We start from the raw sequence: 23,814 nt of genomic DNA, 5'->3' as shown, positions 1-23,814 counted from the left end.
TAGATTCTCTCATGACATGCATGTGAAAGCGGTACCTTTTTGGTCACTATTTATGTGTTGCGTCTTAATATGAATTGTAACACTTTATAGTGACTGACCAGGTCAAACAAATACTTCTCAAGAAACATGCAGCAAAAGAAGACAACTTGGAACAGCACCAGCCATGCCAGACTATGTAGGAATAAAAACTCAAATCGGAATAGCATGGACGATATGTTAGTGATATGTCCTTGTGAATAGTAAGGAAAGCTATCAATAATTCCGCAATTTTATCAGGTTTATCGTACATTTTCTGTTCAAATTTTCACACAATCAGTGAATCGTTCAAAAAGGCTAAACTAAAGTTTTATTACCAGCTGATTACTGAAAGTTTCAAACAATGACAAGTGTTTCATTCATGAAATAACGTGTGCGTTTCTGTGAAAAAAATCATGTGCAATTTTGTGAATTAAAGGGAAAGAAGATCCTTTTGCGGTGCACTTGTGCATGTCAATTGCGAACTAACCCAATATATTTTCTTTATCATGACCAGTCCACTGATAATGACGTCGACATTATCAAGGACAAGGCGTACACATCAAAGGAAAAATGCACAAATTACAGATAAAATGATTTACACACACTATTTCTTGTGTATCACCTGCCATATCAGTATTTGTTGTATTTATATATAAATGAGAAATAATCAATGTAACAAGAGTGCACACGCTGAAATGTCTCGCCTTCTTTACTAATCATTGATATTATGTTGATAGTCCTAAATATAAAGCTTTCTTACAACTGTCACATAAACTTAACATTAACCAAGAAAAATAAACATTGACCAATGAACCATGGAAATGAGGTCAAGGTCAGATGAACCATGCCAGGCAGGCATGTACAGCTAACAATTCTTCCATACAACAAATATAGTTGACCTATTGCTTAAGAAAAACAGACCCCCACACAAAAACTTAACACTGAGCAATGAACTGTGAAAATGAGGTCAAGGTCAAATAAAAACTGCACGACTGACATAAAGATCATAAAATATTTCCATACACCAAATATAGTTGACCTATTGCATATAGTATTAGAAAAAAAGACCAAAACTCAAAATCTTAACTTTGACCACTGAACCATGAAAATGAGGTCAAGGTCAAATGACACCTGCCAGCTAGACATGTACACCTTACAACCATTCCATACACCAAATATAGTTGACCTATTGCTTAAAGTGTAAGAAAAACAGACCAAAACACAAAAACGTAACATAAGCAATGAACCATGAAAATGAGGTCAAGGTCAAATAAAACCTGCCAGACTGACATGTACATCATTAAATATTTCCATACACCAAATATAGTTGACCTACAGCATACAGTATTAGGAAAACAGACCAAAACACAAAAACTTAACATTTAGCAATGAACCTTGAAAATGAGGTCAAGGTCAAATAAAACATGCCAGACTGACATGTACATCGTAAAATATTTCCATACACCAAATATAGTTGACCTACTGCATACAGTATTAGAAAAACAAACCAAAACACAAAAACTTAACATTGAGCAATGAACCGTGAAAATGAGGTCAAGGTCAAATAAAACTTGCCAGACTGACATGAACATCGTACAATATTTCCATACACCAAATACAGTTGACCAATTGCATACAGTATAAGAAAAACAGACCAAAACACAAAAACTAAACTATGACCACTGAACCATGAAAATGAGGTCAAGGTCAGATGACACCTGCCAGTTGGACATGTACCCCTTACTATCATTACATACACCAAATATAGTAGACCTATTGCTTATAGTATCTCAGATATGGACTTGACCACGAAAACTTAACCTTGTTCACTGATCCATGAAATGAGGTCGAGGTCAAGTGAAAACTATCTGACTGGCATGAGGACCTTGCAAGGTACGCACATACCAAATATAGTTATCCTATTACTTATAATAAGAGAGAATTTAACATTCCAAAAAATATGAACTCTTTTTTCAAGTAGTCGCTGAACCATGAAAATGAGGTCAAGGACATTGGACATGTGACTGACGGAAACTTCGTAACATGAGGCATCTATATACAAAGTATGAAGCATCCAGGTCTTCCACCTTCTAAAATATAAAGCTTTTAAGAAGTTAGCTTACGCCGCCGCCGCCGTAGCCGCCGCCGCCGCCGCCGGATCACTATCCCTATGTCGAGCTTTCTGCGACAAAAGTCGCAGGCTCGACAAAAATGGTAAATTTTTGGAAAAAAAACCCAAAAATTATGGAAAAAAAACAACCCAAAAATGTTGTTTTTGACCACTGACTCCTAAACTGTTGGTTCCATAACCCCCAAAATCAATTCTAACCTTCCTTTTGTGTATTGAACCTTCTGGTACAATTTCATACATTGTCATAGAGATCCATTTACTTAAACTAAAGTTATTGTCCGGAAACCAAATGTGTCTTCGGACAGCAACAGCGACATGATAGCATTACTCGAAAGCAAATTTTTGACATATTCCCCATTTCGATTCTCAATTTTATATTGCCGTCATATAAAAACTTGAAAAGTAAGCTAATAAAACAATTTTTGCAAGAAATGACATAAAACCGACTCTGAATTAGTACATGAAATTGATGTAGAAAACCACAAAAAGAAGATGATCAGGAATACATTTATACTACTGAGTAGTGTTCTCCCCTCAAATTTTAAATAGCATCCTAGAAAATAGCAAAATCTTTAAACATTATTCTAAGCAGGCTCACTGTAAATTCAAACTCTTCTTTTAACAATCAGAATGATCCTCTTGCTGATCACATATATATGAGATGCAGGAAACTGGGAATACAATATGAACAACCAGCTAATTTAGAAAGTAAAAATAATTCAACAAACAGAAAGCGTTGTTTGCAATACTAAATAAAAAAAAACCACTACAACTTTTAGATATTGATGAAAAAGATATTCCAAATCCTCCACCTTTTCATGAAAATCAACAAAAAATTAATTTAATAAAGTTATGGATTGTATAACTGTACAGTATTCATAGTTTTGAAATTAAACAAATGTCTTATTGTTTTAAATTTTATAAAATTTGCAAAGAAAGAAAAATGGATATGAAAATGCACAAGATAATGAATGTAATCATTGTCATTTATATAAATCACCAATAAATTCATTTTCAGCAGAAAACAATAAGGAAGCAACCATCTAGCTTCAAAGGGGGTATGGTTTTTTGTTTGAGTCAGATTTTTTACACGTGAAGCACTTCAATGCTATCAATCAAAATTATTTAGTCAAAATATAACACTAGAAGGTATGGGGAAAATCTGGATTCAGAATATTTTTTTTTGTCTTCTGCTTGAACAGAGTATTTTTTGTCATCAATTTTTAAAGAAAAATACTAGTCCAAATAATTATGACGTCCAAGAAGGCTATTTTAAATTTTTGCTTTGATGCTTCCTGCGACACACCAAAAAAAAAAATACCATACCTCCTTCTGCCTTTTGAAGTTCAATGATCTTTCCCTAAACATTTTCCATCTAAACTTATTATTTTATTTTAGACAAAAACTATATGTAGGACATTCGTCCTGAACATGCATGAAATATTTGCCACTGGGCGTTAAGCAAACCAACAATCAATCAATATGTAGGACATAGTTTTGGTAAGCTGGCATTCAAGGTAGCGCCTTCCTCATATTATCGTAAAAACTATAATAGTTATATTTTATACATTCATTGGACCAAATTGTCAAACACTCCTTATAGGAGTTATTGCCCTTAAGTTACATTTCACCAATGTTTTGCAGCAAAAATATATCCAATATAAATATTTCCTTAAATACACTTGAAAAGCTGTATATTTGAAAAAAAATAGGAGAAAAATGACCACAATAAACATGAAAAAACAATATAAGAAGTAAAATAACAAAAATACCGAACTCTTGAAATTACACATTTTGTAAGATGAACGATTCAGTCCTTATGAGCATCTAATTTAACTATAATTTGATTTATTTTCCATTAGTTCACTTTTCTTTACTGATAATAACGCAATCTTACATTTAGAGCCGTTAAATTTGCCAACTAGTTAGGAGAGGATGGCAAATAAATAAGGTACGTTTGCATTGCTTGTCATTCACCATCTTTTTGGTTACTATTATCTATTTTGTTTCCCAATAGATGGTGCTGTTAAACCACTTCCGATATAAAATCAGAAAAATGGTCTGTCAAATTGGATGAACTGAAAATGCGCAAATTGACAGCTATTCTGCTGATATTTGCTCATTTGTATATTGTTTTCCAAGGTATATTGCAAATGTAGACAAATTTACTTGTTATGTGATTGTTTTTATTTATCAACACCCTTACAATGTCAATGAGATAGTTTATAGGGTTCTTCTGTCTACATCGTAAACATCGTATTTTCTTCATCTGTATACGAATAATATGAGGCAGGTGAAACCTTTGAAAGATGGCGAAGTCCATACACTTAATTACTTTATTAATGAATGTTTTATGCAAAATTAAAACTACAGAAAACTTCAAATTTTTCTTTTCTTTGACCAATTATGACATTACAAATAAAAAAAAACACTAATTTAAAACAATTAGTAACTTTTGAGATGCCCTTCATCTTGGCTTTATGACTGAGGGATTGACAATAATTACCCCTTTACCAAATTGCAAAACAATTTATTCCCAGCATAATTTCTGTTGAAAAAAATATTAAATATTCAGAAATGTATTCAATGTTGGTCCTGTTGTTACAAATTTTATTGATGAGGCCATTTTCAATGTAAACAAAGAAACACTATCTACTTCAGGTAACATTTTTATTTTGCCTAATAAAGTATTATTTATAAAAAGTATAATAATTTATACCTTAAACTACGAAAATACCCCATCAGCTTATCATTATTCTTTGTGCATCGGATAAGGATACAAAATTCTGTCTGATGAGGTGAGTTTTCCATCTCAATGTGTTTGCTATCTTGAAAATAGCATGTTGAAAGAGCACTATTTTTATTGAGTACTCCGACTTTAATTCAAAATATTGGTCATCATATTATTGCCATTTTCTTTTGGTAATCAGATAAATAAATTTGCGGGAATGACTTACAGCATGGCAGTGTCCGTCAACAGAGCAGAACAGGGTAAAGTGCAAATGCAACTGATAAAAAAAGTTTACGATTTTGAGGTCATTAGCATAAAAAATTTTCATTTTATTAATTCTCTTACTGTTTTCAGTTCATAAAGTAGTATTTCTTATGTCTAGGTCTGCTTCTGTTCTTAACCAATTTCATCAAATTTCCTCTTGTTGTTGAGCTTGTGTTACACATGAATAAGCCTTCTGTTACTCTTGGGTCATGTACTCTTGTAGGTCTCTATCATGTCACCACTTAACACGAGTGTTGCCTAATAATGCTGTCACAATTTAATGTTGATGCTTGACCTTTATATATATAATATATATATACATAAGTCATGAAGTTGGCAGATTTTGGTAAATTATCAAATGGAAAAAGTAATTTGCAAAATTTTGATGATGGTCTAATTTGTTTTGCTTAACAATAACTGACTGGTTAAAGTCGTATTTCCTTTGAAATAAAGGATTTTCGCTCATGAAACATACACATTTAGACCTCTATGCATGAGTCAAAAGGAAAATTAGAAGACTTATTTATGTCTTAGCTCTGGCTGGTTATATTATCATTCTCACTTGGGAGAGGAGGACAAGCTGCTAACTTCACAGTTAATGCATTCATTGAATTATATACCATTAAAGCTTTATATTAACTGATTCAAAAAGTTATCACTAGAACTTACCTTAACAGGATACAACTGCCATGACTAGAAGTGTCTCCCAATGATCAAACATTTTCTTCTTTAATTTGTAGAATGTTTCTGTGCTTTAGCACCTCAAATGATACTTAGCCCAGACCATGATCAAATTAATGTCAAGGAAGGTCAAAGTTTAGAGGTTAACTGTAGTGTCAAGGACAGAGACCATGCAGAAAAATGGCAGATACCATACTGGAAAGCCAGAGGGCAAGTCTATCGTAGGCAAAACTTGCCTCAGAATATCACCAGCTATCACACAGCAACATTATATTTCCAGAGAATACATAAATCTGATGCTGGCTTATATAAGTGTTTATATAATACAACATCCTCAGTTATTACCAAAAGACTGTATATAATGGTCAAAAATGCTAGATGTAAGTTACATTGTACATATACAGACCTGCCAACTATCCCGCTTTTGGCAGTATCATCCCGGTTTTCATGCCTCAAGCTGAATCCCAATATTGGAATCGTAAAACAAGTCAAAATCTACCCCAAAAAATTGATGGTTTCCGATTTTGAAGTTTTTCTGATCAATTTCTAGAAATCCATAATTTTACCTGGCGACATATTTATTACAAATTTACGACCCCAAGCTTATCAATGCCCACAACAGGTGTCATAATAATGTTGTTACAGGTAATCTGCTTATCTGATGGGTCATAATGATCCTCAAAATTAATTAATTTGTAAATAGAAGCGGTCAGTCAGCATTTCAATTATAATCAATTTATCATACAATCACAATTTGCAACTTTTACTGTAGTTTCATGACAAAAACGTTATTAACTGAAAGACAAGAACTGTAATGAATTCATTAGGAAACATTGTTTATCTTGAAATCCATTAAAGTTTTGAAATCGGACGTGTTTCTGTCCTGTTCTGATTTAAAATAAACGCCATATTGTATTCACTTCTATATGTTTAAGACTCTGCCGGTAGGAGCACCTCTGAATACCAAGAAAGATAACTCAAATTTTATTCATTTTCTCATTTAACTGATAGACTAAACTCAAGGTCTGTCTTCATCCTTCTAACTTTAGGACATTTAGGTTTAGGTCTTTTGAGTCATGGTGGAAAGATAAGAAGGACTTTGAAGGGGGAGGGGGGTTTTCATTCTGTATCCTTTATTTTTTTAGGCCATTTTCTCTATTCCTAAGTTGTTTTGCCAATAAATAAGTTCAAGAGTCATGCAAATATAAGAAATTGAAAAAGAAGAGATATGAGACTATTTAAAGAGTAAAAAACAGTTAAACCCTTAAAAATCTGGTCTCGCACTAAATCCCCCATGAGAATTTTCAAAAGTTATCAGGTCTGCATATACCGGTAAATATTAATATTTTAGAGGTATCCGTATATTTCATGCATTAAGATGAAGCCTAGATTAAAATTTGTTGAACTAGACAATAATGAAAATGTCCTACACCTAGTACCAAAGTAATTCAGATCTCCTGTTCAAACTTTTATTGCAGTTTCAGTTTTCTTTTATTTTGAATTTTATTCTTGACACATTTTCAAAATATTGCATAAAAAATATGAAGATTTAAATGTACAGAAATAAAATTTTCAACTGAAAAAGCTAATTATTTTTAAAGCAATATAGGGTTTAAAATTCAACACTTTCATATAAATTATACAAGAGAAAATGATTCTTATTAAGTGAATAAAACAAAAACTTATCGAAAGAAAGTGATGATTTTTTTATTGATCATAATTAACATCAGCAGTTTTCATGAAATAAAATGGAAATTGGAGTACCAATTATTGCTATGCCCTGGCTAAGATAGTAAGGAACAATATATTTTCAGGGTCTGTCTTTCTGGTCATCTGGCCTTTCTGTTTCATGTTAAAGTCTTGGTTTACGGTACTTTGAAAATAAATATAGAAATATTTTTACAATAAAATTGAGAATGGAAATGGGGAATGTGTCAAAGAGACAACAACCCGACCAAAGAGCAAAAAACATTTTGTTGTAACTCCTGTAAACAGTTTATAACACAATGTATATGAATAAAAAAGGTGTTAGATACTTGAGCTAGAGCTATTTATGTTTTCTTTAAGGTAAACAAAATTGGTCATAAATAGTTTTATTTTTTTGTTTCAGCAAATATTGACCATAAATGTGGGAGTAATCAGTTCAAATGTGAAGGGAGCAGTCATTGCATAGCTTTACATTACCACTGTAACAACTGGACTGATTGTGAAGATGGTTCCGATGAAATACATTGTATAGGTAAGGAAAATATCAGAGTAATCACTGTATAGGTAAGAAAGATATCAGAAAAATCACTGTATAGATGTAGGTAAGGAAGATATCAGACTAATATCTCTATAGGTAAGGAAAATATCAGAGTAATCACTGTATAGGTAAGAAAGATATTAGAAAAATCACTGTATAGATGTAGGTAAGGAAGATACATGTATCAGACTAATATCTCTATAGGTAAGGAAGATATCAGAGAAATCACTGTACAGGTAAGGAAGATATCAGGGTAATCACTGTATAGGTAAGGAAGATATCAGGGTAATCACTGTATAGGTAAGAAAAATAGAGTAATCACTGTATAGGTAAGGAAGATATCAAGAGTAATCACTGTTTAGGTAAGGAAGATTAAGAAAGATATCAGAATAATCACTTTATAGGTAAGAAAGATATCAGAATAATCACTGTATAGGTAAGAAAGATATCAGAGTAATCACCGTATAGGTAAGAAAGATAGAGTAATCACTGTATAGGTAAGAAAGATATCAGAGAAATCACTGTATAGGTAAGAAAGATATCAGAGAAATACTGTATAGGTTAGAAAGATATCAGAGAAATCACTGTATAATTAAGAAAGATATCAGAGTTATCACTGTATAGGTAAGGAAGATATCAGAGTTATCACTGTATATGTAAGAAAGATATCAGAGAAATCACTGTATAGGTAAGAAAGATAGAGTAATCATTGTATAGGTAAGCAAGATATCAGAATAATCACTGTATAGGTAAGAAAGATAGAGTTATCACTGTATAAGTAAGGAAGATATCAGAGTTATCACTGTTTAGGCAAGAAAGATATCAGAGAAATCACTGTATAGGTAAGAAATATATCAGGGTAATCACTGTATATGTAAGAAAGATATTAGAGTAATCACTGTATAGGTAAGAAAGATATCAGAGTTATCACTGTATAAGTAAGGAAGATATCAGAGTTATCACTGTTTAGGTAATAAAGATATCAGAGAAATCACTGTATAGGTAAGGAAGATATCAGGGTAATCACTGTATAGGTAACTAAGAAAGATAGAGTAATCACTGTATAGGTAAGAAAGATATCAGAGTTATCACTGTTAATGTATGTTGATGGATGAAAGATCAGTAAGTACCAGATAAGTAGGAAAGTTTATGAACCTGGAGTCTGAATTGAGAACTATTTCAAGCTTAGGACATGGCCTAAGGGAAAAATCATTGTTTTATAAAAAGAGCTATATTGTACATGTATGAGGAAGGAAAAATCATTGCATGGATCAAAGAGAAAATTTTGTTAGAATGTGGACCATTTGTGTATTGGATCGGAGAACATTATTTTATAGATAATTAAAATTGTACAGTTATTGTATATAAATACTGTAAATTCAGAAATTATTGCAAGGTTTTTATTAATGCAAGTAATGTATCTGGTGAGAATTTCAATAACAAGAACTGGCATTCTGATATCTGATACATATATTTGTATGCAGATTTTCCTGAAATTGCAATAATTAATCTCACATTGTTTTCTATTCTTCAAAAAAATCGCAATAATAAATGCACACAATAATTTCTGAATTTACATGTAGTAACAGAAAAATCAAGATATAGGTAGAAAGTCTGAAAGGTCATGTTTTAAAATATATTATGTCTACGATGGTTATATTAACGAAATCGTTAACTGGTTACTCAGTATGATGATCACATATTTCAGGTCTTTGTGAGAAAAAGTTCCATTGTTTAAATGGGAAATGTATAGACCAAGAATTAGTATGTGATAAAGAGAACAATTGTGGAGATGCCTCTGATGAATATTGTCAGCTACAAAACATTGCTGAACAAAAGAAAGGTACGTTTCAAAACACTAACATTCGTAAGAGGAACAACATTACTGATATGTCTGGTCTGTAACATTACAGAATAGTAGAAAGAGCAGTGATACTAACTTGTAAGGATTATCTTTTGTTTTTGTTAGTTGTTGTTATAAAATGCAATAATCTAGTTAATTGAAAGATATATCAAGGAATTGTAAGAACCATTGAAAGGATGATAATGTCTCTAATATAATGCTTTAGGAGTATCAGCATGATTATATTAGTATACCAGAAGTTTGTAAATAAAAAGTCATGATTCAGATTATTAATTGTAATTTTTACATAAGGATTGTAAACATAAAAAAAAAGTTAAAAATACTTAGGTGTAAATAAAAAATAAATTCATGTGAAAATAGTTTGTTTGGTTTTTTGAAAGATTGGAACTATTGTTCCAATGTTTTTCCTAAGGCACCTCCCTCACCAGCTCGGATGCAGACTTGTTAGCCACTAAATCTACAGAGTAACATACCCTGATATATAGTTCCCAATATTTCTCATCGGTTCATGACTGTAAAAATGCACACGATAAAGATGTTTAAAAATTAGGGTTATATCTATAAAGCAGATAACTGATTTAGGCTTGTCAACTGACTGCCAGACTCTAATGGGCTGTCAGGGTTTTTAAACTCCAATATAAAAATAGGTATGTTAATTTAATTGCTAATTTCATCATTGTCAGAAATAAGAAGATGTGGTATGAGTGCCAATGAGAGAACTCTCCATCCAAGTCAAAATGTGTAAAAAGTAAACGATTATAGGTCAAAGTATGGCCTTCAACACAGAGCCTTGGCTCACACCGAACAGCAAGCTATAAAGGGCCCCAAAATGACTAGTGTAAAACAATTCAAACAGGAAAACCAACGGTCTAATCTATATAAAAAATGAGAAACACTTATGAACCACATCAACAAACGACAACCACTGAACAACAGGTTCCTGACTTAGGACAGGTGCAAACAAATGCAGTGGGTTTAAATGTTTTATCAGGCTCCAACCTTCACCCTTACCTGAAATAGTAGTGTAACATTACAACATAGAAAGACACACTATAAAATATCAATTGAAATGGCTTAACTCAATCAAAAAGACATATTAACAAAAACAAATAAACATACACTGAACGAATAAATTTGATCTATGACACAATATAAATACAATATTAAATAAAAAAGGGGGAGATGTAAAGCTAGCATGCTGATACAATACCAGTATGATTAACAGTTGTCATAATCAACAATTACTTAAAGGTGGAGTTTTGATTGAAAAGCCTTCCTCTTTCATGCAATCTTAATTGACCAAAGTTCGTTTAATGTTTGTCTTACATAATTTATCAAAGATTTAATTACACTACTCAATGTACAGCTCTTAACCTCAGTAGTATGTGAGATGTTTGATTTAGAAATGAAATATATTTAATTATTACATTGGTTGCAATGAATTACTGTGATTTCCCAGTGAAATAAAAACTGATAACTTCACATGTGAAATAAACTAGATAATTTCACTCCTCTGACGTCATACAAAAAACAATAGGTGTTGAGAATACTTTGTCGATGAAGTTGCATCAAAGCAAATTGTGAATGCATAGAAAAGGATATAGTTCCTTGCATTTTCTACTTTATTTCCATTAAAAAGCCCATTGTCACAGTAATAAAATGAATAACCAATTTAAAGAATTCAAATATCGAATAATATTCAACTCGTGACCGAACAACACTGATAATTAACTCATGCACTACACCCATTCGTGAATTAATGTGCTGTTTTGTCATTTGTTAAATATTTTTCTATACTTGAATTCCTATAATTATTTATCTATTACTTTTGATCTATACTACATGTACATAAAATCATTGTGTATATGATGTCTCAACGATGAAAAATGCAAATAGGGTCTTGTTTACTTATAAAATCAGTGCTTTAATAATCTTTTATTAATAATAACATGCATAAGGTAAAGGTAACAATTAGTATTGATTTGAAAAAATACAATAAAATTTATGTTTAGTTTTCCCCTATTATATTGCTTTTTAGCAGTATAGGTGTAATACCACCAAATCATAGTATGTCACATCTGGTTGCATAGGAAAAACAATATTCCCTTGAATTTGACAGTTGTAGGAAATTCATCCTACATTTCATTGCACTAAAAAAATTCTGAGTCATAAACATTTATCTTGGGTGTTTCAAAGCACCATTCTTTTTTAGTCCCCTACTGACGAAGTCGAAGGGAACTTTAGGTTTGCACTCTGTCCGTCCATCAGTCAGTCCAGCAAATCAGTTTTCCACACTTTTTTTCTTCGTTCTTGAAGATATTGATTTGATATTTGGTATATAGTTTTGCCATGACAAGTTATAGATTTTTGTTCTGGTCTGATGATTTAGTCCAGAGTTATGGACCATAACTCTGGACCATATCTAATGTTAAGAGTACTATGTTAAACTATATTTCTGTACAAAGGGAGATAACTAATTTTTTAAAAGACATTCTTTGGTAAATTATTTGAAGAATTTTTTGGCAGGTTTGTTATTTATTTTGTATAAACTAATTTTCTGAATGCTATATATATATATATATATATAAACAAAATTATGAAGTTAAATCCTTTAATAAGTTAATAATCTATTTTTATTAATGTATATATTACATTACATTGTGTAGATAAAAATTGTTGACGACATTTTATAGATAAGTTACAAATCTATATTAGTTTGAGACAAATAAAACAAAAAATATTTGGAACTATTAATTATATTTGATTATAATTTAAAAAATAGATATACACTGTATTACATCATATCTAATTTTAGAGAACTATTAATCATATCTAATGTTAAAGTGTTTTCCACACCTTTTTTCATCATGCTTGAAGATATTGATTGATAATTGGTATATAGTTTTATCATGACAAGTTATACAGATCAAGTTCGAGATTTTGTTTCGGTCTGATAATTTAGTGCAGAGTTATGGTCCTTGGACTTGAAAAATTCACTCATTTAATCAGTTTTCCACACTGTATTTAGTCATGCTTGAAGATATTGACTTGATATTTTCTTTTTGTTTACACCATGACAAGTTATGGAACAAGTTAGCTTTTTGTTCCAGTATAATGAATTTTTACCCAGTAGGGGACTATGTATTGCCATGCAATACTCTCAGAATGCTTGTTTATTTGGTGTTTCTATAGAATATTTTGGAAACTTGAGGTTACATGGTTATATTAAGCTTGTACACAGGGAAAAAAAGGGGTGACATTTGATTGGTTCACTTCCAGTGATGGTTATTATCTTATATGCAATGAAAAGTTATGTGAAATTTTGTCTGTAGTACTGAACAGGATAAAACTTTACTCCTGCCACGTATTTCTTTGTTTAAAAGAAAGTCAAAGATAAATTCTGCACAATTTTTTTGAAAAGTGCAAATTTAACAAAAGACTAATAGGGGAAAATCAATGGTGGTATTACACCTATTATAGGTATCTGTATAATTGAATCCCAAAAAATTATTTGTATATAAACAATTGTTGTAATGCACTATAACAGTGATAAAAAATTATCTCTATGGAAGACTAAAATATGGTTGTAAATTATGCACACAACGTTAACTCTTCCAATCTTTCTCTGAGTAATTAGGTAACTTTGATTTTAACTAGTACAATGAAAAACATGGAAATTTGGATCTATATCATGTATAATAAAATATTGGGAATGAAGATATCATGATGAAAATTATATAAAAAAAATGTTAACTTTAAGGTGAGGCATAGTTTTATCACTCTAACTTCTTATTCTAACAGAGAATTTACTGTCTGTTTCTTGTGATTTTTTTCAGATACAGCAAATACAACAATTAATGCAACAAAAACACAAGATGATCACATGAGCTGGCTAAAGACGACATTGTATGTTGTGATTGGTTGTACTGTCAGTGTTGTTTTCTTCATTTCTGTAATTGTTGTGGCTGTCTTCCGAATCAGAATGAAACGGAACACAGTTCGTAGGACATATGGTTCTGAAAGGTCAGGGAGAGGTCAAAGAGATAGTGGTCATGACCCAGTCAATTATCAAGCTGAGGATCCGTTCTTAAATATGGCACCATCTGCTAACTATGGCAATATTATTGTTAATGTGAACAATGGAATTCAGTATGTTCCAGGGGCAGAATTTGCTGAATTTACTGCAATAATGGAAGCCCCACCATCTTATTCAGACGTGGAACAGGAAATATTCGATACTCAGAATATTTCACCTCCTGATTATAGTACAATTGATAGAAATCCATTACAAGTCAATAGCGTGATAAATATTACACCAACTAGAAGTCAACGACCTAGTTCAGGCCAAACTCCTGTAAATAGGCGAGATAGGTCTAATCAGCCTGTTGATAGCCGGCCTAGAACACAAAATGCTGCTGTTCAGACATTAACTCATCGTTCACATGGTGGACGTCCTCAGTCAGGTACAGATAGTCTTCCACGGCAACCAACGATAAATGTTCAAGGAGGCCAAATTCTTTTAACAAATATTTCAGATAATTTGCAACCTACACAAACATCAGACAATGAACAAGTAAGTTCAGAGAGACCTTCATCTGCTTTGCTTCAAGTTCAAAATGGTCAAATTATGTTGTCCAATCCAAACTTGAACACTGCTGACCAATCAGCAAGTAGCAACATTCAGAGTAGTATTCCTGTTGATGAAAGTCAGGAAAATAATCCTAGAACAAATATACAGGTGTGTGAAGGACAGATTGTATTGGCCAGTGAAAATACCCCTGCTGTCATTACAGCAAACCCAACAGTGAATGAAAGTCCTAGCAGACGACAGTTAGATGTCTGTGAAGGACAAATAGTATTAAAATGATGTATCTTGCCAATGTAATAGTTACCTTTTGTTCTGTATAATTTAATCCATATTATATGTGCAATTCAGTTCATTCATTTTGTAATTGTTTGTTGAAATACATGGAAAGTTGTCATTTGTAGCACTATGTGAGAATTTCTGTAAATATCCAAATAAATCCAGTCAAAATCTGTTTTTTTATTCCACACAGAAGAGCAATTATATTTAAAATATTGGAAATCCTGAACCTAAGGTTAATATTTTCATAAAGTCCATGTCTACATGGTCTACAAAGACAATAAAATTGTTATTTTCTTAAAATAATTCATTCCATAAACTTTGGTTAGTTTATTTTTATTCAGGGTAGCATTAGTGAAACGTGTATTTAGTTATTTTTAAACTACGTTTGTGTTCTAGATTAGTTATTATACATACTTGTATTATAATTTGTTTATATATATCATTTAGTAAATTACTGATATTTATAGATTATCGATGGTTTTTTAAATGAGAGGGTGTTTCTCAGCTACAATCTCATCGAAGGGCAAGAAACATCCTCTAGTTTGAAAGACCATTGTTAATCTGTTTATGACTATTTTGTCTATGACGTCGTTGATGTTTACATTGACAACGGCACGAGTGGCCTTAGTTTCTAGCAATAATTTTCTCTCTCGAGCAAATATAATATGAAAAAATATCACAAAAAAAGATCAAACTAGCAATAAATCAGTCGTATCAACATTAATTATAACAGTAAATAGTTTTTGATTTCAATGCTTTTTCCTGGTTACAAGGAGAGATATTGAATATTTGCAAAAGTAGTTAATGAATTTAACAGAGACGATAATAAATCTGCTCTAAACACCAAATTCCCTAAAGGAATTATTAAATACTGTACTGATGTTCAGAAATGTAAAATGCCATAGGTTTTTAAGGTAATATTGTGTATACACAATGGTATATATATGTTATTTTTGGCTGTTTTACAATTTTTCAAGTGCCAAACATTCTTCAGATTACTTAAATATATCAGATTTAAAAGTATGTTATTTTTTTGTGATAGACCAATTTCTTCTTTATCAATATATTCTTTCACTAAGTCTTCTTCTAAAATGAACTTTTATTAAATTTAATTTTGAGAATTTTTTTTTGGGGGGAGAGGGGCATTGCTCGTTGTGATATGAATTATCATGTTTGTTTAAATATCTGTACACAAAAATTATCAAAAATATTTTTAAATATTCAGGGTGTAGTTAATTTTGATTTTTTGTTTGTTTCTATTTTTGTCAGTTTGGGTTACACATGTAGTGTTTAACTGACATTGATTACACATTGGAAACTGATCCTTTGGTTTTCATTGGTTGCTTGCTGTCATAATTGTTATTTCAGTGGTTTTCATTGGTTGTAGCCTGTCATAATTGTTATTTCGTTTATTGTTTTAGTATAAATCAGGTATTCTCTTTTGAATTGGTTCACATTTTGCCTTCCCAAGGCTCTTTATAACTTCCTATATAGTATAAGTTTTGCTCATTGTTGAAGGATGTACAGTGATGTATAGTTGTTCATATATCCTTGTCGTTTGGTCTTTTGTTGGTCATCATACTACAATTTCTTATTTGAGGGTAAAACAACAATAAAATTGTATTGAATCAACAAAACATTTCATGTTGTAGTAAAACAATTATAGTAAGATTAAAGTTAGATCAGAAAGCTGTAACAAATTTTTATCTTTAACAAGAAATTGATTAAAAGTTAAAAAAAATCACATGCTACTTTATTCTTCATTATCTCAGAAAATGTGATTCTGATTATCCTAGTACAGTAATGATAGTTGTCATTATAAGTTGATACCAATTCTAGAATACCTGAGTTAATCTCCAGTTTTATAGTGGGGTTAACATTGCTCAATCTTCATTTTCTGTGTCCAGTATATCGACTACTGTTTATCTGTCCTTTTAATTGCCTCCTTATAAAAATGTTATTTAGTCTGAATTAGAATAAAAAATCCTGTACACAGAAATCTTATATTAAACTTTCTTTACCTGCTCAGCGCAGTAATTTAGACGACATTTAGTTTATATGTGTACATTGTATATTGCAGATGTTATGAAGAAAAAATCATGTCTTTTGAAGAAGGGCATTTTACATATTTATACACATTTATATATTTAATATTTTTTTACTTTATCAAATATGTTTTTGTTTAAATGCATTCTATAGATTTATCACACTGTACAATTGACCCATATTCAGTTTTTTTAACCCAAAGGATATGATAATGCACACCCATTTTCATATAGCACATGCAAGGTATGATGCAATTCTCTTTTTTTTTCATAACTAATAATGAAATACTTTTTATCAAGCTCAATACTGTGTATTTCCTGTTTTTGAAAGTCATCTTTTTATCGTAAAAGGTCAAAACATTTTGGACCATATAAACAAAAAAAGATTTAAATGCTGAACTGCTACACTTAAGTTTAAAAAAATGTGAAACAGAACAAGTCTACTCAAGAACTTTCAATATATTGAAATCAAACTAAAAAAAAATTGATTTATTGGCACATGCTGCAAATATAAAAAAAAAAACTAAGATAACAAAAATACTGAACTCCAAGGAAAATTCAAAATGGAAAGTCCTTTATCAAATGGCAAAATCAAAAGCTCAAACACATCAAGTGAATGGAAAACAACGGTCATATTCCTGACTTGGTACTTGTAGAAAATGGTGGATTAAACCTGGTTTTATAGCTAGCTAAACAGTACATGATTATATCTGTTGGCTTTCAGAGAAAATGATGTGGGTCGATTGTGTGTTTCTTAAAACTAATTGTGTATTAGATGTATGGATAACAAAATCCAATGATATTTAAAAGCTCTAGATAACAGCATATGATATTTTAATGGTTTAGACGCAACATCATTATAGTTCCTGCTTTTTTTCACAGCCGATTAAGGTTAAGGCCATTTTTTTCCAGTACTAATTTTGAATCTCAGTTACTCTTCACCCAGCTTTTGCCAATTACTGCTGACAAAAAAAATTTCATAGATATCATTAAGGGGAGTTAATCCAGTTTTACATTATGATTTTTTTTTTTATTATTGTAGAGGGAAATGTTATCTTTGAATAAAAACAACATAGCAATGAAACAGTCAAACATATATTATGTTTAAGCTCTGATGAATATACAAGAAAATATTTCATTACGTGTCACTAGTCCTATCACATTTCAAAATGTTCTTTTTTCATCAAATTCATGACCAAAGTGGTAAATTTTCCAATTTTATTTTTTTGTACTTTACAATGTCTTCTGTTTCATAAACAGTAATTTATTCAAATCATGTCAAGAGTCACTTCAAATTTTATTGTAGAGGTTCACTATAACTGTAGGCAAGCACTAATCTATCACAGAATCCTGATTAAAGCTATACAGTTAATCCTTAATGATTATACAAAATTTATAAAACAAAGTGAAAACTTTAAAAATTTATTTTATTTTATGTTATTTTTTTATTTTGAATATACTCAGTTTTATTGAAACAATTTGATAAATATGACTTTATTAATCAGACTTGTTAATTTCAAACTTATATATGATATCGCAGTGACATTTACTCTAAATTACCAGATAATATTATAGTATTTGGTATAGACAATAATTATACATATGATTCCTACACATAATTGGGAAAATACTTTCATTATTCATTGGTAAGTGTTTATTTTTGTTCATAGGACAATTGATTCACAAAACATTTAAACAGCAATAATCAAACATTGCAGATCATTGCCTAGTTTATACTAAATTTGGGTTTGAACTGGTCACAAAATCTATGAAAATAATTATCCCACACTTTAAAGTAGTTTTACAGATAAGTGATCTTGATCAAATTACTACTGTGACATTTAAACATAACAATGTGATATTGGTATATTTTACAAGAACATAGATATATATATTATTTAGTTCAGTTTAGAGAATTCACTTAATCATGTTGCAATGTAATAGAATCTGGTTGTAAAATATTTGTTATTATACATAATGAATAAAATTGTTGTAGAATGGTTGTTATGATAATTTGTACATATTTATGCATTTGAATCCATATTGTGAATGATTATTGAAACTTTGAGCCAGTGAACATTTTGTTGGAGCAATTTTTATTGTATTTCTTAGTTTATAATATTATTATTTTTGAGTTTATATGAAATAAAGTATAAAATACCTTTGTATGTCGTTACAGTCAGTGTATATGAGGCTATATTTGAAAGTAAACACTTGTATAATTGAGAATTTTGATATGACCTCTTCTTTCTATACTAAAATATTGGGTACACATATATGTGAGGTCAAAATTAAACTTAATATACCAGTTGTATTTAAGACAATAATGGAGATCAAAATGGATATTTCTGTGGATGTGTTGTTTACAAGGAAATTAAATAAAATCTTTTAAAAGTATTTCCATCTGTTTTTGTACATTTTTCAATCGGAAACAGTTATTTTTGTAGAAGATTTTCACATTATCAAAATCAAGATGGCTTCCTTTCTTAAGTATCTTCTTTGTAAAGGATTACTTCGAATGCAAAACTGTTCAAAATTGTCGGACCCTATAAGAATCAAAATGATGCAAGAGGGCTATGGTTGATTGGTGATTTAAGCATTATGGGAAAAAAATGATTTCCCCTTGCTTATGCTCTTATGCAAAAAAAAAAAAAACCTCTTTAAATTTTCAAATGAACTAGGGCCCCCATGAACTATTTCTTTGAAATCCATAATATGAGGCTAAAATATTGAACACTAAAAATTGGCAAATACTACCTATCACAGTTTTACTGTCATAAAAAATAAAATATAGCAATTAAAACATATTGCTAAAGATACAGTAGCCATCATTTATAACTTGTCAGAAAAAGAAAACACACATAATTTATTTACAAAGATACACTTATTCTTCTCTGGTCATGAAGTTTATTGACACAGATATATTTTTGTCTGATTGAGATAATCTAATATGAAGTAAGCGAGATGTGCTGTATAAGTCTATGAGGCAGCAATTCACCAGATATGGGTTAACATTGATGTGTGCACACCATATGAACAATACAAGCTAATCAAATAACTTAACCAGCACCGACACTATATAAGTAAGATCTAAATTGATAAGTCCAAAGAAATTGTTAATTAAATCAACAAATCAAAAAAGAGAAACAAATACCTGACAACAACAAATTCTAAATTGACAAAAGTCATAGAGAAATAGTGACAACCACTGAAAAGAATCCTGACTCCTTTCTGACAATAGATATAAGAAGATGTGGTATGAGTGCCAATGAGACAACTCTCCATTCAAGTCAAAATTTATGAAAGTAAACCATGATAGGTCACAGTACGGTCTTCAACACGGAGCCTTGGCTCACACCGAACAGTAAGCTATAAAGGGCCCCAAAAATTACTAGTGTAAAACCATTCAAACGGGAAAACCAACGGTCTAATCTATATAAAAAACGAGAAACGAGAAACACTTATGAACCACATCAACAAACGACAACTACTGAACATCAGATTCCTGACTTAGGACAGGTGCAAACAAATGCAGCGGGTTTAAACGTTTTAATGGTACCAAACCTTCACCCTTTTTCTGAAACAATAGTGTAACATCACAACATAGAAAGACACACTATAAAATATCAACTGAAATAGCTTAACTCAATCAAAGGACATATTAACACCATTGAACATACACTGAACAAATAAATTTGACCTATGATACAATGTAAATACAAAATAAATAAACTAAGGGAAGAATAATAAAAGTAACGTGTTATATCGGTATGAAATGTTAAACAATTAAAGAAAAACAATATGCTCGAACAAAAATATCAGCCATTTACAATAATTTTAAACACAGGTAAATGAAAATAATTTTCTGTATCCAACCCCCTTGTTGTCTAGTCTTCTGTCTATTGTAAGTGCTCTCATACCTACAGTTATGGCCCTAAAAAATGTGAGCAACAAGGAAATTGACATTGTAAGCACTCTAATGTGAATGCTTTTAACTCACCTGATTATCTCTGATAGGTTTGAAAATCTGGACCAAGCATTATTTTTTTGGGGACTTGTTACCCTTGTATAAGTAAATATCAGAATTATTGGAAATCAACATTGACAGTGTTGTCATGCTCATCAGAGTTTAATGAAATTTATGTCGAGAGTTTTCATCACAAATATCCGTAAGGAATTTAAAAATCTGGACTGATAGGAAAAAATATGTGGAGCTATAATTTTTTGAGGGGATTTATGTCCCTTGGAAATGTAAATAATATTGGAAAATCAACTTTGTAACAGATCTTTTATCTACATTTATCATTAAATATTAATGAGATTGACATCAGCAATATCTTAGACAAATAAGATAGTCAGCATATGTTAAAAAAAAAAATTGTGGGGAGTTATGTTCCATAGAAATGTAACTTTCCCTTTATCATGATAAAAATGAAAACAAATGATTTGATATTGATTTCCAAAAATATACTGCATTGATAATAAGAGGGTCTGGATGGCGGCTTGGGAGTCCTTCATTTCTGAGGGGCCTGATGGGGGGGGTCTCATCACGATTCACGAGATGATTTTTTTATCAATCACGATTCACAGAAAATAAATTTCCATGATCACGGATCATGAAAATATAAAAAAATATAAATCTGTAGAAAAACGGATCACGATAGCGAAAATGCGCCGATCACGAAGAACGAAAATAACCCATCAGGCCCCTCATTTCTTTATTCTTTAATTTGTTTGCTTATATTGGGGGTTTTGAGGAGAACATGTATTTCCAGGAGAGTGGCTTTAGTGGTGAACAAGTATTTCCAGTAGAGTGGCTTTAGTGGGGATCAAGTATGTCCAGGAGAGTGGGTTTTGAGGAGAACATGTATTTCCAGGAGAGTGGCTTTAGTGGTGAACAAGTATTTCCAGTAGAGTGGCTTTAGTGGGGATCAAGTATTTCCAGGAGAGTGGCTTTAGCGGAGAACAAGTATTTCCAGGAGATAATCACCAACCTTTCCTTGTCTGTATGAACTTTAAGTAGATTGGAGCACAAATTAACTGCAGTTGAAATTTAACATTTTACATGAAACTTCAGTATCTTATGATAAAATGAATTCAACAATAAAATGAGAATCAAAGTATTTCCAGGAGAGTGGCTTAAGCGGAGAACAAGTATTTCCAGGAGAGTGGCTTTTGTGGTGAACAAGTATTTCTAGGAGAGTGGCTTTAGTGGTGAACAAATATTTCAAGGAGAGTGGCTTTAGCGGAGAACAAGTATTTCCAGGAGAGTGGCTTTAGCGGAGAACAATTGTTTCCAGGAGAGTGGCTTTTGTGGTGAACAAGTATTTCCAGGAGAGTGGCTTTAGTTGTGAACAAGTATTTGTAGGAGAGTGGCTTTTGTGGTGAACAAGTATTTGTAGGAGAGTGGCTTTAGTGGTGAACAAGAATTTCCAGGAGAGTGGATTTAGTGGTGAACAAGTACTTCCAGGAGTTAATCACCAACCTTTCCTTGTCTGTGTGACGGGATTGCTTCCCTTCATAAGTAGATACTTAGTCAGCCGTAAGCGGTTGAGCTTTAGCTTGGTTGGTTAACGTGCTGCCTTGTAACACCAAGGTCCCGGGTTCCAGTCCCGGAGCAAACAAGCAACTTTGTAAAAAGAATCATGCTTTCCGGTTACATTGGCGCCCAACTAAAAAACCCATGGTGGTAAGAGAGGAATTCTAGCTAGGGTATGTGTGTGAGAGTCATAATGGTATGACGACTCTTGAGGTGCGGGAAGTGTGATGGGATTGCTTCCATTAGTAAATGTGGTAGATACTTAGTCAGCCGTAAGCGGTTGAGCTAAGGAAGTACTTCTTTAGCTCAGTCGGTATACAGGCTGCCTTGTAACACAGAGGTCCCGGGTTCGAATCCCAGAGGAGACAAGCGATTTTGTAATGAAAATCATGCTCTCCAGTTACATCTGTATGGCCAAAAGTATGAAAAATTCATCTTATACATGTTATATATACAGTTGATGTTCGTTGTCTTAGGTTGAACTTGGTTGACTCTAAATTTCCCTTGACAACAATGCATAAGTTGAAAAATTTGTGCAGTCCCAAAGCTAAAATACAGTAATATACATGTAGATAAATGAACTTTGTTTTGTTGAATTTAAATGAGTCAAATTTTTGGTGACTCTAACTAAATCTCATCATGGCAATAAGTATGATAAACCACATAGAATTTATTCCCTAAGTTGAAATGTTTCATACCTGTCAGAAATCATTGTAGGGATTAAATTTCTCCTAACACGCTCATTGACAATACATGTACACCTGCACCTTTAATCTTGCGATCAATAATTTTGTTTATATTACACTTGATAAGATGGTTATATATAGACATGTCATTCTCTACTTATTGCATGTTCATTGATATATCAGCTTGTCATTGAAGTGGCTGTCTTAATTATCATATAGAAGTGATGGCCATGTGCACAATGTCAAGCTTGGTTTAGTGTAAAGCATGGAGTGTTAAAAAAAAATGCCTTTGCATATATATGTCATTTCAAAATGGGCTTTAAATTGGAAATAGAGTTTTTAAACAACTACAGAAAATAAATATGTATAGAAACAGTATTCTCCCCACAAATTTGACATAGCATCCTAGTATCATGGAATTTGAATATTCAAATATCATCTTGCTTCAAGAAATTATAACATCACATCCATAACACAATCCATGAGGAATCATTTAAGATCGCATTTGATTCAATAAATATATAATGTCAAATTTTCCTGTAGTCCAAATAATCATTACGTCTTTAAAGGCTATTTTAATTTTTTGCTTTCCTGCCAGGAAGACATCACAACAAAAAATGTCAATAAGTACAATGATATGATCAACTGGATACACAAAATTGGTTTTATCTCCTGCAAATTTAAGTTGTCTCCCCCTGATTGTTACTAGAAGAGTGGCTTTAGTGGTGAACAAATATTTCCAG

The 23,814-nt window shown here is 31.5% G+C and overlaps 1 protein-coding gene across 1 annotated transcript; it reads left to right on the top strand.

Annotated features, from left to right (window-relative positions):
• The first annotated feature begins 4,180 nt into the window (after positions 1–4,180).
• LOC127705358 (uncharacterized) lies at positions 4,181–19,011 on the top strand. The gene is made up of 5 exons (XM_052209665.1): positions 4,181–4,291; positions 5,885–6,205; positions 7,936–8,064; positions 9,779–9,913; positions 13,771–19,011. Exons 1-5 carry the CDS (start codon positions 4,234–4,236, stop codon positions 14,799–14,801), a joined length of 1,674 nt encoding a protein of 557 aa, XP_052065625.1. The 5' UTR covers positions 4,181–4,233; the 3' UTR covers positions 14,802–19,011.
• The last annotated feature ends 4,803 nt before the right edge of the window (positions 19,012–23,814 follow it).

Source organism: Mytilus californianus, unplaced genomic scaffold (genome assembly GCF_021869535.1).
Source record: "Mytilus californianus isolate M0D057914Y unplaced genomic scaffold, xbMytCali1.0.p SCAF_6, whole genome shotgun sequence".
NCBI lineage: Eukaryota > Metazoa > Mollusca > Bivalvia > Mytilida > Mytilidae > Mytilus > Mytilus californianus.
This window is presented reverse-complemented; position numbering and strand designations above follow the sequence as displayed.

Bases quoted from the DNA above. Each gene is read 5' to 3' on its own strand.
- LOC127705358 (XM_052209665.1), top strand. From the start codon at position 4,234: ATGCGCAAATTGACAGCTATTCTGCTGATATTTGCTCATTTGTATATT. The intron at 4,292-5,884 runs GTATATTGCAAA...TTTAATTTGTAG, and splicing joins TTTGTATATTGTTTTCCAAG to AATGTTTCTGTGCTTTAGCA. The intron at 8,065-9,778 runs GTAAGGAAAATA...CACATATTTCAG, and splicing joins CGATGAAATACATTGTATAG to GTCTTTGTGAGAAAAAGTTC.